At 34.8% G+C, this 13,912-nt stretch overlaps 1 protein-coding gene across 3 annotated transcripts; it reads right to left on the reverse strand.

The window, feature by feature from the left end:
• Nucleotides 1-1,707: 1,707 nt before the first annotated feature.
• Nucleotides 1,708-13,227, reverse strand: LOC143465057 (matrilin-1-like). 3 transcript variants are annotated; one of them, XM_076963194.1, is made up of 11 exons: nucleotides 9,137-9,271; nucleotides 5,412-6,746; nucleotides 5,133-5,203; nucleotides 4,924-5,015; nucleotides 4,278-4,389; nucleotides 3,827-4,001; nucleotides 3,676-3,748; nucleotides 3,389-3,531; nucleotides 3,113-3,218; nucleotides 2,667-2,781; nucleotides 1,708-2,202 (listed from the first exon to the last, which is right to left on the reverse strand). In XM_076963194.1, the coding sequence occupies exons 2-11, from the start codon at nucleotides 5,573-5,575 to the stop codon at nucleotides 2,147-2,149; spliced, it is 1,107 nt and encodes a 368-aa protein (XP_076819309.1). In that variant the 5' UTR covers nucleotides 5,576-6,746; nucleotides 9,137-9,271; the 3' UTR covers nucleotides 1,708-2,146. The 3 variants fall into 3 exon arrangements, with proteins under 3 accessions (XP_076819309.1, XP_076819308.1, XP_076819307.1); XM_076963193.1 differs by lacking the exons at nucleotides 1,708-2,202; nucleotides 2,667-2,781; nucleotides 3,113-3,218; ... (4 more) ...; nucleotides 4,924-5,015; nucleotides 5,133-5,203 and adding exons at nucleotides 7,087-7,423; nucleotides 7,513-7,651; nucleotides 9,580-9,759; nucleotides 10,704-13,227 and having other exon boundaries at nucleotides 5,580-6,746; XM_076963192.1 differs by lacking the exons at nucleotides 1,708-2,202; nucleotides 2,667-2,781; nucleotides 3,113-3,218; ... (5 more) ...; nucleotides 5,133-5,203; nucleotides 5,412-6,746 and adding exons at nucleotides 6,764-7,423; nucleotides 7,513-7,651; nucleotides 9,580-9,759; nucleotides 10,704-13,226.
• Between the last annotated feature and the right edge of the window lie 685 nt (nucleotides 13,228-13,912).

The raw sequence follows: 13,912 nt of genomic DNA on the forward strand, positions 1-13,912 counted from the left end.
GTCAATGTCATCTGATTGGTATGAAATATATTGGGAATTGGGACCAGTCATCCTAAGACATTACCAGTATCATACCTTTAGTAAGAACTGCAAATGAGGGAATAAACTTGTATCTAGTATAGAAGTGCACAACCAAATGACGTCACAATTTAAGTAGCTGCGGTCAAGTATACAAATATATCCTGTGGTGGTGCACTTATGCACTAGATTCAAAAGTTCATAAGTTTGATATGATATGGAAATCATTAATTAATCATAACTGGTAATCGGTTTCGGCCTGAGGCTGAGATGGTGAGACCGATTTTGTTCTTAGGTTAATTGCTAGTTGGGACGAATCCTTCTTGTGCAGACTGCAAGGCGCTTTAGCCTCACGAACCATAATCACAACAGGGAGGCTAGCAGTCTAGCACTGGTTGCAGTAGCCTGACCATACAAATTGTTATGAACATGTTACCTGGGTGGCCTATTTTTAAATGTCACTCAAGTCTCAAAAATCATTTAAAAAGTCGTTTCAGGATGTCTGTATGCCTTATATGGCAACCGCATTGAAAAAAAAATATTGATGGCAGAAAAACGTGTGACAAACCATAGATAATACATATACGTATGTAGAGTATTATATACGTTTGTATTATATGTATGTATATGTATTGTCTATGGATAAACCTAGCTCACACTATTTCTGCGATTCAAACACAATATACACAGGATGTGTCATTTATCGCACTTTTACTGTGTTAAAAAAAACAGTCTGATAATAAATTTTGGTATCTTAAAGCGAAAATATTTATATGCGTACCTGTGCTTTAGCCAAAAGTTTTCAAAATTCAATAGAAAAAGTTTATCAACTCTGGTTACAAATTTTGCTAACTAACGCACAGAGTAAAAAAAATTCCCTTCTAATGCGTAATTGGCCACTCTCATCAATTTTCGTTCCATTATTGCATATAAACAATGACGGTTTGATCACACATTTAGTCGAGCGCTAGAAAATTCCAGTAGCCTACAAATTGGAATTTTTCTAAAAGGAAAGGAAGAAAGGAAACAGTTATATTGTCGGCTCGGTAGCCCTCGGTTCGAAAGCTGGTCTCGCAATAAATGCAGCCCAGGTTCCGTGTTCGATACCCAGTGGCGCCATGTCGTTGTAATGCTCTTGAGCAAGGCGTCGTCGAAACTTGCTCCTGTTCAGTGGACCTGGTGGACAGTTCTAAATTCGGACAATACTATAAAAAAAAGCAAAATTTAAAATGTGTGACAATCGGAACTTGCTCAAAGGCTAGCTGGGTAACCCAAGCTTGAGCGATAAGAAATCATTGTCGGGTAAGTCTTGCAAAGACTTTCCCCAGTTCGAAGATAAACATTATCATATCATTGTAGATAAAAGCGGAGACTGACTGAGACTGATTCATGTGGGACGCCGATGTTACGGCGTGCGTGTAACCAGTTTTGCTGACCTTGAACGGTGGTGTGATATTAAGACCTTATGACAAATAATTCGTTGTTGTATTATTTATGTGAAGTATTAAACAACAACCATATTCGCCATAAAGACCGCGTACACTGGCGGCTATTGTTACAATATGAGTGAGGTACTATTGAAGATGATAACTTGTTTTGCTTCTGCTTTGATAGTATGAGTTCCCATTTCTCAAACGGCATGACTATGCGGTTAGTTGCCTAATTCTGTCTATACATATTATTAAATGATAAAGTTCCCATTTTTATTTATAATCAGAAACAAAGGCTTACACCTTTGGACAAAGCTTACTGCATGTTACATTGCGCATTCGTAACAAGTGAAAGAGTAAAAGGGTAAAAAGGAAGGATTGCAAACATTACAACCGTATTTATATGGCATACCAGTTCAAGCGAGGTAATTTGTTTGAACGTCATTAAGGAGAATTTAAGCTTGGTCAGCAATTGAGTCGCAAGATCCCAAAGTAAAATTTCAGCATTTCTAAAACAACCCATGACTTGTGACGTAACCGTCACAACCTAAACATGTTGCTAAAGGACACCAATTTTGTTGAAATGTTCATTTACATGTTTATTTCAGCCTTCAATATTTACAATGATAATAATTTCTTTCGAAATGCATGCTAAACATATGACTTCAACAAAGGTAATCGTAAATCTTGTATTATTGTTACACTTTGACAAACATAACACACCAGATGTCATCTTCTACTGATCTTCCGGCAGCTGCAGTAAAACAATTGTATAAAATGATTAACTTAAATAGGTACTTATAGAGGCCAATATCTTAGCCAATCATAACGTGGAGAATTCGGATATTGTTTTGAACGTTAATATTATTATCTATACATCTCTTTGTTTGCAGAATAAAATCGAAGGCGACAGAAACTGTACCGTTTTGATGAAATTAAGGTTAAAGTTTACGATGAAACTTTACAAAAAACGCTTTTGTAAAAACATAAAACGCTTAGATACGTTGAAGTCGGAAAAAACTAATAACCCACTAGATGACTAGAATGTTTTTCTCCAAGGGGTTATAGTTTATAATGAATGCAATCTTATCGCAAATTAAGTATATCGTTATTAGAAGCATTCATATCTGTGAAATTTATATAACATAATGTTATGGGATAATAATCTATGGTAAAATTTTATAACAAATTTTATTTCAACCTATTATAACCCCTTACCGCTGGAAGCAATGTCTAAAACTTCCGATCGAATTTGGTTTGTTATTTCAGGAATACTTTCAAACTCGGGCAAATGATACACTCTTTCATTTGTTCCTTTCCCATTTGCTATTGTCTATACGAGAAAGTTAGATTGAAGTTATATAGTGTAGATATCACCCGATAAACCTGCTCATCCTTTCTTGGCAAATGGTTAAAAGTGAAATTAATTTCAGGCTTATATGATAATTGTTTATTTTGTAACGACAAGTAATTTAACTTTACTATAATTATATTTTCAAATGACATTTTAAAACTTCATTTTCGAGTCTTTAGTATGTTATAGGATAAGTTTGTCGACATTAAAAAACAACTTCATGAGTTCGCTGGACTCAGCTTATGGGAATCATTATTGAAAATTTTTGGTATAAGAAGCAAATGGTTTTGCAAATAATCTTTAGCCATGCCTGTAGTTGACTAATAACAAGTTCTCCCACACCAACGGCGAATGTTTTGATGCCCAAAGAACGTAAATAATTAGCACTGTTCGCCAGGAGACTGCTGTCAGAGGCACTGCGTAAATAGAAATGTGATCACAAGTTGACAAGCGTGCAAGAGTACGCTGATTGCTGACCATAGCGTCACACCATACGAATAAGCATAAAGAAAATGCGTATACTTTGAATACAAAGTTTAGCTTTCATAAAATCTGATTTTATTCCGTTTAAAACTAGTTTACTCACTTTCCATCTGTGATGAGAATCAACACTTTTGCAGTTGTCGGGTCAGAAAATCGTGGGGAGCTTTTGAAATCAAGAACCGTCTTATTTAACGCATGAGATGTATAAGTAGTAAAACCTTGCAGTCTGATTCCCTCCACCGTGTTCTGTGAGGAATAAGACTCAATTAAGATATTTAAAGTTACAGGAAATGCAGTTTATAGTTAACAAAGATAATGATATATTTTAGACATAGCCTATACTGTAGTACATGAAATTTTGACCTTTAACAAATAACTGAGAAGACTTACTGCAAATTGCGCATGGTCTCTGTGTTGCCCAAGATTAATTTCGGTTACAATATAACGTTGTTTGTTTAGATCCCTTAAAATAAAATAATTGCAACATTTTTACAACGCTACTTATTGGAAAATCAACGCAAATCAATGCACAAATACTTACAAACGATTGTCATAATGGGAATACTGTACGACACCAATTTGAGTAGAACCATCGGCAATATTGAACTCCCGTGCAAAGCTCCTCACCCAGTGCTTAATCAGTTCAAAATGTACAAACCCGACTGAAAAGGACCCATCAAGCAAAAATATCATGTCAAGAGTCGTTTTCGAACATTCTACAAAACAAATCTCACCAGCTATTTAATATGACCTATTTAAAAAACTTACAACAATCTTTGGCTTTCAAAGTTTGAACAACAAATCACACTTTGTCCCAACATAAATGTATACGACGCATCCGGCAACTACAGTATATATCTCGTGGCAATTTTGCAATTTCACTTTGCTAGAAATAACTAAGTTCATACTTATTCTTGAAGGTTGTACACAGTCTTAAAATTTTCTTTGTACAACATAACAATTTAACGTTACTACGGCCATCAGGAGAAAACCTTTAGTGTATGAAGCTTCTTTTCCAGATTGAGTTGCTTTTTTTTTCCTGAAACAATATCCGGGGTTGTATGCGATGGGAGGACACGGCTGATTCCCGCTGAGGGAACACGCCTTAAAACAGTTGTCATCATTAAATTAGTTGCTTTTATGTAGACACAAAGATATAAGGTTTTACATTCAACCCACCGCGTTATGCGATATTAGCATCAACATATAGGCCTATCTATATACGTACAGTATATAGGCTATGTGATAGTAAAAGTTCTGTGCATGATTTTAACAAAAACGTGCTTAAAGAAAGCGTTAAGTAATTAACATAGTTATGAACCGTTGACAATTTTGTCTGGAATATTGACAAGTATAGTTGTGTAAGCTGTAATAAGCGACATTTGCATACAAAATTTTCCTTTATGTCGGTGTTAAAACCAGTAAACTTTTTAGTCGTCGTGATACGCTCACCCAATATGGTTAATACAAGAAACGAGTTCAAAATCGATAGACGGGCTAAACATTTGACAAGTTATATGCATTTAAAAATTTGACGTAGTCAGTTATATTGATAAGACTGATACACTCAAGTTAAAACACTAAACGATGGTGCACCAATGCAAACACAAAAACAAATAGTCTATAGTTTGAACTCGCTTGTGAGAGAATATCACTTGGGCGATGTGCCACCGCAACTGTATCGAAAGCTTCAACAACAGAACTTTTTAGCTTGCATGACTCGATTTCGCCTGTAGTTTTTACAACACAAAGTTATTAAAAAAGTTCATTGTTACGCTATATGAACGTATATACGGCTTATAGTTTTAACATTTTTATAACGTTTGTATGGTTTTAACGTACTCTACCTGAAAAGGATGATTCATTTTTGTAAGATTTTTCGATTGGATTGTTTTTTTCTGAAGCTCCAACAAACAACCTTAAAAATTAATAATTAAAGCGAGCATTATAAATCTTACAATCTATTACTTACAGGGAAAGCTATACATATTACGACAAACTACTGTAGATACGTGATGTAACAAGTTTTTCTAATTTACAGACAATAAGCGTTGTTAGGTTTAAAAAATGTTTGTTAAAGGTAAGTCGAATGTAAGATATTTGTAGAAGAGAATTTGAAATTCTACCGAAAGTGATCTTCTTCGTCGTCAATGTTTAGTTCATAACCAATAAAGGAAGTCGGTGTCTCTGACTCCAGCTTTAGTGTACCTTCCCTCTCCTTGATATCGAAGCAGTGGAATGTAGAAACAAAAAGTGATGATAGGGAAAGAAATGTAAGAAAAGAAATCATTGTTTTTCGAGAAATGTACTAAAACAAACGCATTCGTTTACCGACAAATCTGCCATACATGTAGGGTGGGTTTATGACCTTGTAAAAGTCTGAAGTTCAAATCTTGTTAAATATCTCGTTGAGAATAGGCTACAATTGACTCGACAAATATAATTAACTACGTCTATTGTATGGTTAACTTAGTAGAAGAGAAACCCATCTGCTTTAAACTTCGAGAATGCAACTCCACCATTAGTGAGAAACTTCCCTTTCGTTATAGTAGGCTACTGTGAACGCTTAAAGCCACATTATTACACAAACAAATCTTTTTTTCTCACAAAAGTAAGGCTTTATGCTTGTGTATTTTTCGGAATTGGTGACTTTTATGTAAGTGATTAAAACTACTTGGTTTTGTTGAAAGCTTTACGGTAAAAACAAATCTGTTGTTCATTTAAATGAAACCAACTAATATGGCCTCTGCTCAGAGAAATTGGTTTTTAAAACAAGTTTATATCTAAAAAATTAAGACACTTCTACTATAAAACCTGTGCCCTAAATTTAGTAAAAACGACTTTTATAAAATATTGCAGGAAATGTGTTTAAAAGTTTAGCGTATAATTTCGACTAAAAGGTGCTAATATTTACTCCAAGCCAATTACGCCTATGCATTCAAACGAAAACAATTTCTCTACTTCTGACATTTTCGCGTAGCCGTAAATGCTATACTAACTGGTATGTCGCGGTAGTTACACGTATGAGTTTACTAAGGCCTACTTGCCCGATGTTTTTTACTTGCTGTGAAGATGTTCGTGAAAAAAATAGAATAAATCGTGTCATACGCTGCTTACAGCAAATAGAGCCAATTGGTTGTCAATTAATTATGTTTAGTTTCATTATAAACCGGAAAAAATTAGACACGAAACTTGGCACTTTGATAGCGAAGTTAATTAAGGCGCAGTATCTCAAAACATGTGGTATTATTAGATTCGCTTTTTAATTAGATCTACACTAAATAGTCCAACGATGGAAGTTTAGTTTGACCGGTTGTTGTTTCGAAAATAAAACTCACGATCCAATAGCTTGGAGAAGTTTTTTGACTGAATTCATTCCGATGGTAATAGGAAGCTCTTTTCTGTCTTCCAATTCCAATGTGTATTCATTGAATAATTTCATTAATCTTGCCAGTTGTAAACTAAAAAGCGATGGTAGATTAACTTCCAGCTAATCTACAAATGTGACTCAAAACTCAAGTATAATCGGTCTACGCTTTGGGTTTGTTCCACTATACAGTTTTGTCACAATTTATTTGAAAAAAGAGAGGTGATTGGCTCTCGCACATTTCGTGATTGAACAGTTTTCAAAAAACATATTAAAAAAGGTAAAAAATGCATCAAAAGAAAATGCCAGGTTGCTAAGGACAGAATCCAGAAAAAAATGTTATGGCAAACCAAGCTGGGGGGGGGGGGGATATTTACTTAAAAAATAGACCTGCCAGAATAACAAAATTCCAGGAAATGGAAAGTAAACTGTACGTATAATTCAAAAGCACATGGTGGTGTCAGTTATGCCATCAAGAAAATTAGATGGCTGTAACACTAGTTCGACTGACTGGTTTTGATGAGGCAAATCTATATTCGAATGTTCTTCTTTGAAAGCAGACTGATCAATAAGATGAACTTTCACAGATTCATTTTTGTCAGACAAGTCCCTATCTTCGTTTTGAAAAGTGTTTCCATCAACTAAATGAACTTGTATGCAGTCATCAAATCCAATGCTATGATTAAGCTGCATATGGTTTCGTAGTTCAATTTCTGAAGGCATCACAGCACTGCAAACCCCACATTGATAAATGTGGCTTGGGCATGATCCCTAGAAACAGAGAAGCCAACTAGTGTTTTTTAAAACTAACTTCAACTCATAGTTATGAAATCTTTGCTTTAAATAACGCTCAAATTTACCTTGTGCTTTTGTAGCACATTTGGCGATGCATAAAATTCACCGCAATGCGTGCAAGAAACGTTACTTAAATTAACGTCTTGTAACTTTCTTTCAAACAACTTCTTGCATTTCTCTTCATGTTGTACGTAACTGTTTAACCTAGAAAAGTTTAAGCAAATTGTTAAGCAACCATTGAAACAAATTTCTCCAACATAAATGAGCAATTGGTATTTTTTTGTGAGCAACTTGTCTTAACATTCGGCATCCAAACCAAAATTAGAGGTGAGAACTGGAGCCTTTGCCTTAGCCATGTATCACATACAAGTGGCTGCGAAAACATTTCAAGCATTATCAACTTAGCAATACAAATATGCTTGAAATATCAAAAACTTTTAGAGGGGCAAATAAGGAAGCTTTGTTTCTGATGCTAAGTCATTCCATGCATTTACAAGCACTGGAGTGACTGGAAGACATAGCGATGTGGATTTAATACAAATTGGAATGTGTCTTTTGTTCTTACAGTTGCTCCAACAGACTTAAAGCTATGAGTGCTTGTGAGTTAATAGTAGACAGACAGTGCACATTAACGGGCTCTGATGGCTTTTTGTATTCCTTCATGGACATTTGTTTTTTGTGACAGAGAATCAACAACTGGAAACTGTCAGCTTGCTACAACTGATTATCCACAAATTGCATCAGCAGACAAAACAATATTAACCGGTTTAACATAATAATCATGTCTCATGTGGTAAGTACAGCAAGATCAGTATGCAAGACAAATTTTTGCACAGACAATATCATTCAAGTTTAAAGAATTGACAATATCGAAACTGAACGTCAAAACATACTCGATCATTTTGTAACTGCATAATTGAGGCATAAAACACCAACAATTATGATTTTTATGACAACGTTGGCCTCTTAAATTGGTTACATACATATTAAATAAACTTGGTTAGATCAATCAGCGAGCGATAAGGTGGTGTTGTTTTTTTTTGGCCTTGGAAATATCCTGGCGATGGAGTGATGAAAAGAGCTGTGTCACATGCAAGATCTGGCTACAAATTAGGAAAATGGATAATTTTTTAGAAAAACTTTTTGTCTTGACTTTAAGCTGCTAATACAGGAGTTGGAGATATGTGACTTGGTCGGTATATGAAGTTACAACCTAAGACATGACAAATCCATCTGACAAAATTTTGGAGGGTCTTCTGTGGTGATGTTTTACTAACTGCTTATAGCAACTTCACCACATGATTAAACAAACAACTTAAAGTTTTTGTACTGTTAGAGTCTCCCCCCAAATGAAACCCTAAAATCATGTAAGGTAAAAATAAACAAAAGAAGCACAAGAAAAATTCCAACTCTCCAAGACAACCAGCCAAGTGCACCCAGCACAAGGCTAAAAAAATGCAAAAGCTGGTGGAGAAATTCAAATATTTTGGAACATCAATAAACCAGTAGCTGTAATAGGCAAAATAAAAAGTGGAAGAAAACGGCATAATAAATAAGTTGTACTACTAGTTCAGTGAGTCATGAAAGAAAAAATTTCTGAGACAATAAAAATATCCACATGTAAATTAGACAAAGTAGAATACATCTCTGCAAAATATGGGTTATATTTTACACCTTAAGTTTACTCACCCTAAGTATTTTTTGTTGCAATATGAACAAACATATGAGGCATACTTCCCTCCATGCTTTAATTTTTTATGCTGGGCAAGGCTCTTTTTGTAATAATATGTACGACCACAGATGTCACACACTTCATTCTTTTCTCTAAACAAAGAAATGAAGGTTTAAAATTCATTAACACAATCATCTATTTGGATTATAATTCTAATAGGATTACTACTTTGGATATCATTCTTAGCGCCTTTATTTTTACTTTTGATTTATTATGCAGCTACAGCATATTCAAGCAAGCCTAGAGCAATATTGATTCGGTGAAATACAACTCAAAGTAATCTAACGAGAGGTACACAAAAAAGTCAACAGTTAGGTAATAGCCTATTGGTTGGTAAACTGACTACTAAGTTTGTGTTTTGCAGACGTGAGAAAATCAATAAAAAAGCATGAAAACTCACTCATTATTATGTGTAATAAGATGATTGGCAAGTGTGCACTTCTGGACAAAACACTTTTTACACACATGGCATTCGAATGGTCTTTCTCCTGTATGCGTTCGTTCATGAATCCTCTTGTCTTTAAGATATAAAAATTTTTGTGCACAATACTGACAAGCATGTTTCTTCTCTTCATGATTTCTGCAAGATATGCATATAACATATACTGTATATATGTGTGTATATTTATGTATCACATGTACTTCTATAGATCTTTTCCGAGTTCCGAGTTCCGTAATCACATGTACTTCTATAGATCTTTTCCGAGTTTCTGTTTGGGTGGCAAGATTTTTTTCAATCGCCTATACTTAACAATGGAAAATGTTGACCAATTTTGATTCTGTTTTAAATTTCAAGTGTTATGGGCATCGGATTGGTCTGATTTCACTCAAGTAAATAGCCAATGAATTCCTTTACACAATAAAGAAAACATTTTGAAAATATACTGCCTAGTTCTTACTTTACAATTTCAATCCCACACACTGTACTTGTTCGGTATGATGTCTGGATACATGGTCAGCGAAGCATGCGACGTAAAATGCATAAGAAATTGTGTGTTATCTGTGGCGAGCTACATAGGATAATTTTGTTTGGCATGTCAAGCAAAGTTTAAAATAATCAACTAAAAGTAAATACAAACCGAATTGTTACTTCCAAACGCGCCGCAGATACCATGCAAACTCCTATGCATTTTACGTTACATCCTACGCTGACCACATAACAGGACTTCGTATTGAACAAGTCCAGTGTATAGAATTCAAAGCACCGTAACTTAAGAAAAAGGCAACATATTTTTAACATTTTTACTTTATTGCGAAAAAGAATTCATATGCTAGGCACCTAAGAAAAATTGTTACAATTTTTATTGTTTGTACTTTAAAAAAGAATCAAGATGGGTCGACAATTTCCGTTGTTAAGTATAGGGGATCGTAAAAATCTTGCCACCCGAAAAATATGGTGTCTACAACAATAATATGTAGCCTACAATGCAGCCTGTAGTGTTAATAAAATATGCTCAGTCCCATATAGCCTAACTCATTTAAGATATGAAATATTTTTATATATATATATATATATATATATACCTGTAATGTCTTCTGAGTTGTTGCTTATCATTTAGGACTTTTCCACAACCTTCAAATGGGCATTTGAATGGACTTACATCAGGAAATATATCAGAGTATTTACCCTTACGTTTTCTTGATTTTTTCATAGATGAATCAGGTATTTTTGCAACTTTGTCAAATGAACATAGTTCATCATTTGAAAGGAACATATTCAATTCTTTTTCTCTTGCTTTCTGTTCACTCATGTGAAAATCTTTACCATGTTGTGTATCTTCAAACAAATTAGCTTCTTCATCAACACCATTGACTTCAACAATCACAGTTCTCTTAAATTTATTTGACAACATTATATATACAATTAACAAAATATGGCTTGTAGGAGCCTACAATCATTTCACCTTTTACCAAGTCGAAAAAAGGTAGTTAACAATAAACATGTTTAGTAGTTGCCACAAACGATAAACCTTAGCAGTAGTAATACCTTAATAGTGTTGGTAATGGTAACAAACAAGGAAGATAATCCAGTCAAACAGCAAGAAATCTGGGTTAAGGTTGTACCATGGTAAAATTTATGGTCACACAAAGCACTGGCATAAACGCTTCCACATGATTTTAGAAAATTGATGATTAACGTCTATATTATGTACAGTAGAATTCGTCTATATTGACACCTCTGGGGGATGAAAAAAAAGTGTCGCTATAGACGAATCAATATAAATTGTTCCTAAATTCTGGTTTTAGTTCAATGTAAAGGCCTGGTTAGGGTTAAATGTTTACTTAAATCAGCACTGCCGCTTAATTTTATGTTTTCGCGTACACTACGGCAAAAAACAACTCAAACAAGGTTTTGAAAAATAATGGTAGTTGTATTTACATGTAATACGCACACAGATGGTACTGATGCAGAAAAGTATGGCGTTACTACAGTAAGGTATAGTGCAGTAAGTGTGCGCTAAATTGCATTTACATATTGATATAAAACGGAGTAGTCAAACTCTTTGGTGGGAAGAGACTCATCAGCCGACAAAGACAATAGCCAAACCAAAGACAGCTATCCAACATGACGATTTGTGGACACTGTTTCAGTCATAATAAGTCATGGTGACATCATAATTACGTCAAATACGACTAGGCAACCTAAACCGTCATACGATAACTTCATAAAGTCGTAAGTGGTATTACTTCCCAGAGTGAAAAGAAGAGCTACAACTGTCACTATAAACGAACAAAATGCTCTGGGGGATCAAAAAAGGTGTTGATATAGGCGAAATGTCGATATAGTTGAAGTTGATATAGGCGAACTCAAATGTATGTAAAAGATAGGAATTTCACCGGGACCAACGAAAAAGTGTCGATGTAAGCGAACTGTCTATATAGGCGAATTTTACTGTATATATTTTCAATTGTAGGTTTCACAGAATTTTTAACACACATTCACTTCCTGTATCTTTCTTTCAACTTGAAAATAATTAATGCCTTTCTCAACCATCTGCCACCAAACTTGTTGTTGCCAAACTCTAGACATGGTAGTAAGCACCCAGCATGCGCACGAAAAGTTTTGATAAAGCACTTTGATAAGATGATGGTGCTGGAAACCTTTAAATCGGACTAAGAAATTTATACGATAACCTATTTATTTATTAAGTATATAACTTGTAAAGTTTCAACACTCATTTCATAGCTATTTTGGATATTTACTGCAGACTGCTTTTACATATTTTCAAAATTAAAGACTGGAATTAGTTACTGGATTGAGACATCACCACTCGAGTCTTCAGCTTCGAAATAAGAGAAGTTTCCCTTCAGCACTACCATCTATTGAACAATACTGTCGCATTGGCATCTTTCTCCGTATATCACTGTTAATGTACCAGAAAAAATTCCATTTTGCAACGAGAAGTATTGTCATCACATCTTCCTAAGATTATTAATGGTGTGCATTTTTGCTGTACAAACTTATATATCTCATTAACAACACCCTTCATTGGTGTTATGGCCACCAGAAACCAGGCTCAAGCCCGGGATGGGATTTCTTTTATGGTGAGTTTTCTTTTCCCATCCACTGATGTCTGGATGTACAGCATTGAAGCGATTTCAGGATTTTTAATCATCTGTTGCTTACACACACCACCTGCTCGTCTTCTTAATTCCACTTTTTTAACTTCTGTTTTGTGGATTTTTCTAATTGATTTGGGTTAAGTGGCCGTCCTAGTTGTTACCAACAATTATTGAGTCTAGTAGGCCTATACAAATGTACAACCCAAAAACCATGAGATGCCTTTGTATACTTGACCCCAGCTACTGAAATTGTGGCGTCATCTGGTTGTGCACTAGAATACGATACTGAAGACCCGAATTAATACCTTAATCATTTTTGAGCACGTTTTAAGCCTTTTCGGCTTCAATCCTCATCAATCATTTATTTTTCGCCAAAATTATTTTCGTCACTTTTTCCCGTTGATTGGCGAGTAGCAACTATCCTCATTTTAGTTCCTACCGCGCTTTTGACGAAAAATAAAATGCTAGCCTAGATGATTGAAACCTCCTTGGCTCAATTGCTAAAGCATTTTGTAGTTTTATCATTGGAGGAGTAGGTAAAAGACGGATTCTGCACGGAATTTTACGGATTTCGTAAAACAAGTAAAAGACGGACTTTTATGGACTACCGGTAACCAATTTTATGAATTTTCAAATAGTTTTTTTCTGGCTATCGACCAGGGGCCATTAACTGCAAAATAATCTCCATTGGTTATTATACGACCGAAATTGTTTACGTACGTTGTCTACACAATGGCAAATAAGCTTGATTTAGTTTAGTTACGTAGTTTTTCATACTGACATGTTCACCATGAAGACCATCGCACATTACATCAACGAAATTGTTTACATATCATCAAATTTGTGTTTCAACTGCCACATATCGAAAACCATACTGCACCAAACAATTAGACATTACATTTTTGACGATTCAGTTTTATCATTTGGAATTTTGGATTGTGACAAAACCATGCCTTTTCACGGGGAAAATAAGTTGTCTTGTTAAAGGTCAGTGCTTCAATATGAAAAAGACCTTAGCTAAACAACCATGCTTATTTGTTACTGAACAGAAATAGTCCGTAAACAAATTCGTTGGTATAATAAGCGATGGCCTTCGTACAATAAGCGTGTTTGCCGAAGGTCGATAGCAAGAAAAAATTAGTTTGCATATTTTGCCGTAAATTCCGTCT

The sequence above is a fragment of the Clavelina lepadiformis genome, chromosome 7 (genome assembly GCF_947623445.1).
Source record: "Clavelina lepadiformis chromosome 7, kaClaLepa1.1, whole genome shotgun sequence".
Classification (NCBI taxonomy): Eukaryota; Metazoa; Chordata; class Ascidiacea; order Aplousobranchia; family Clavelinidae; genus Clavelina; species Clavelina lepadiformis.

Bases quoted from the DNA above. Each gene is read 5' to 3' on its own strand.
- LOC143465057 (XM_076963193.1), bottom strand. From the start codon at position 11,032: ATGTTGTCAAATAAATTTAAGAGAACTGTGATTGTTGAAGTCAATGGT. The intron at 7,652-9,136 runs GTGAGTAAACTT...AAACTTTTCTAG, and splicing joins TGCAACAAAAAATACTTAGG to GTTAAACAGTTACGTACAAC. The intron at 7,424-7,512 runs GTAAATTTGAGC...CTCTGTTTCTAG, and splicing joins ATGTGCTACAAAAGCACAAG to GGATCATGCCCAAGCCACAT.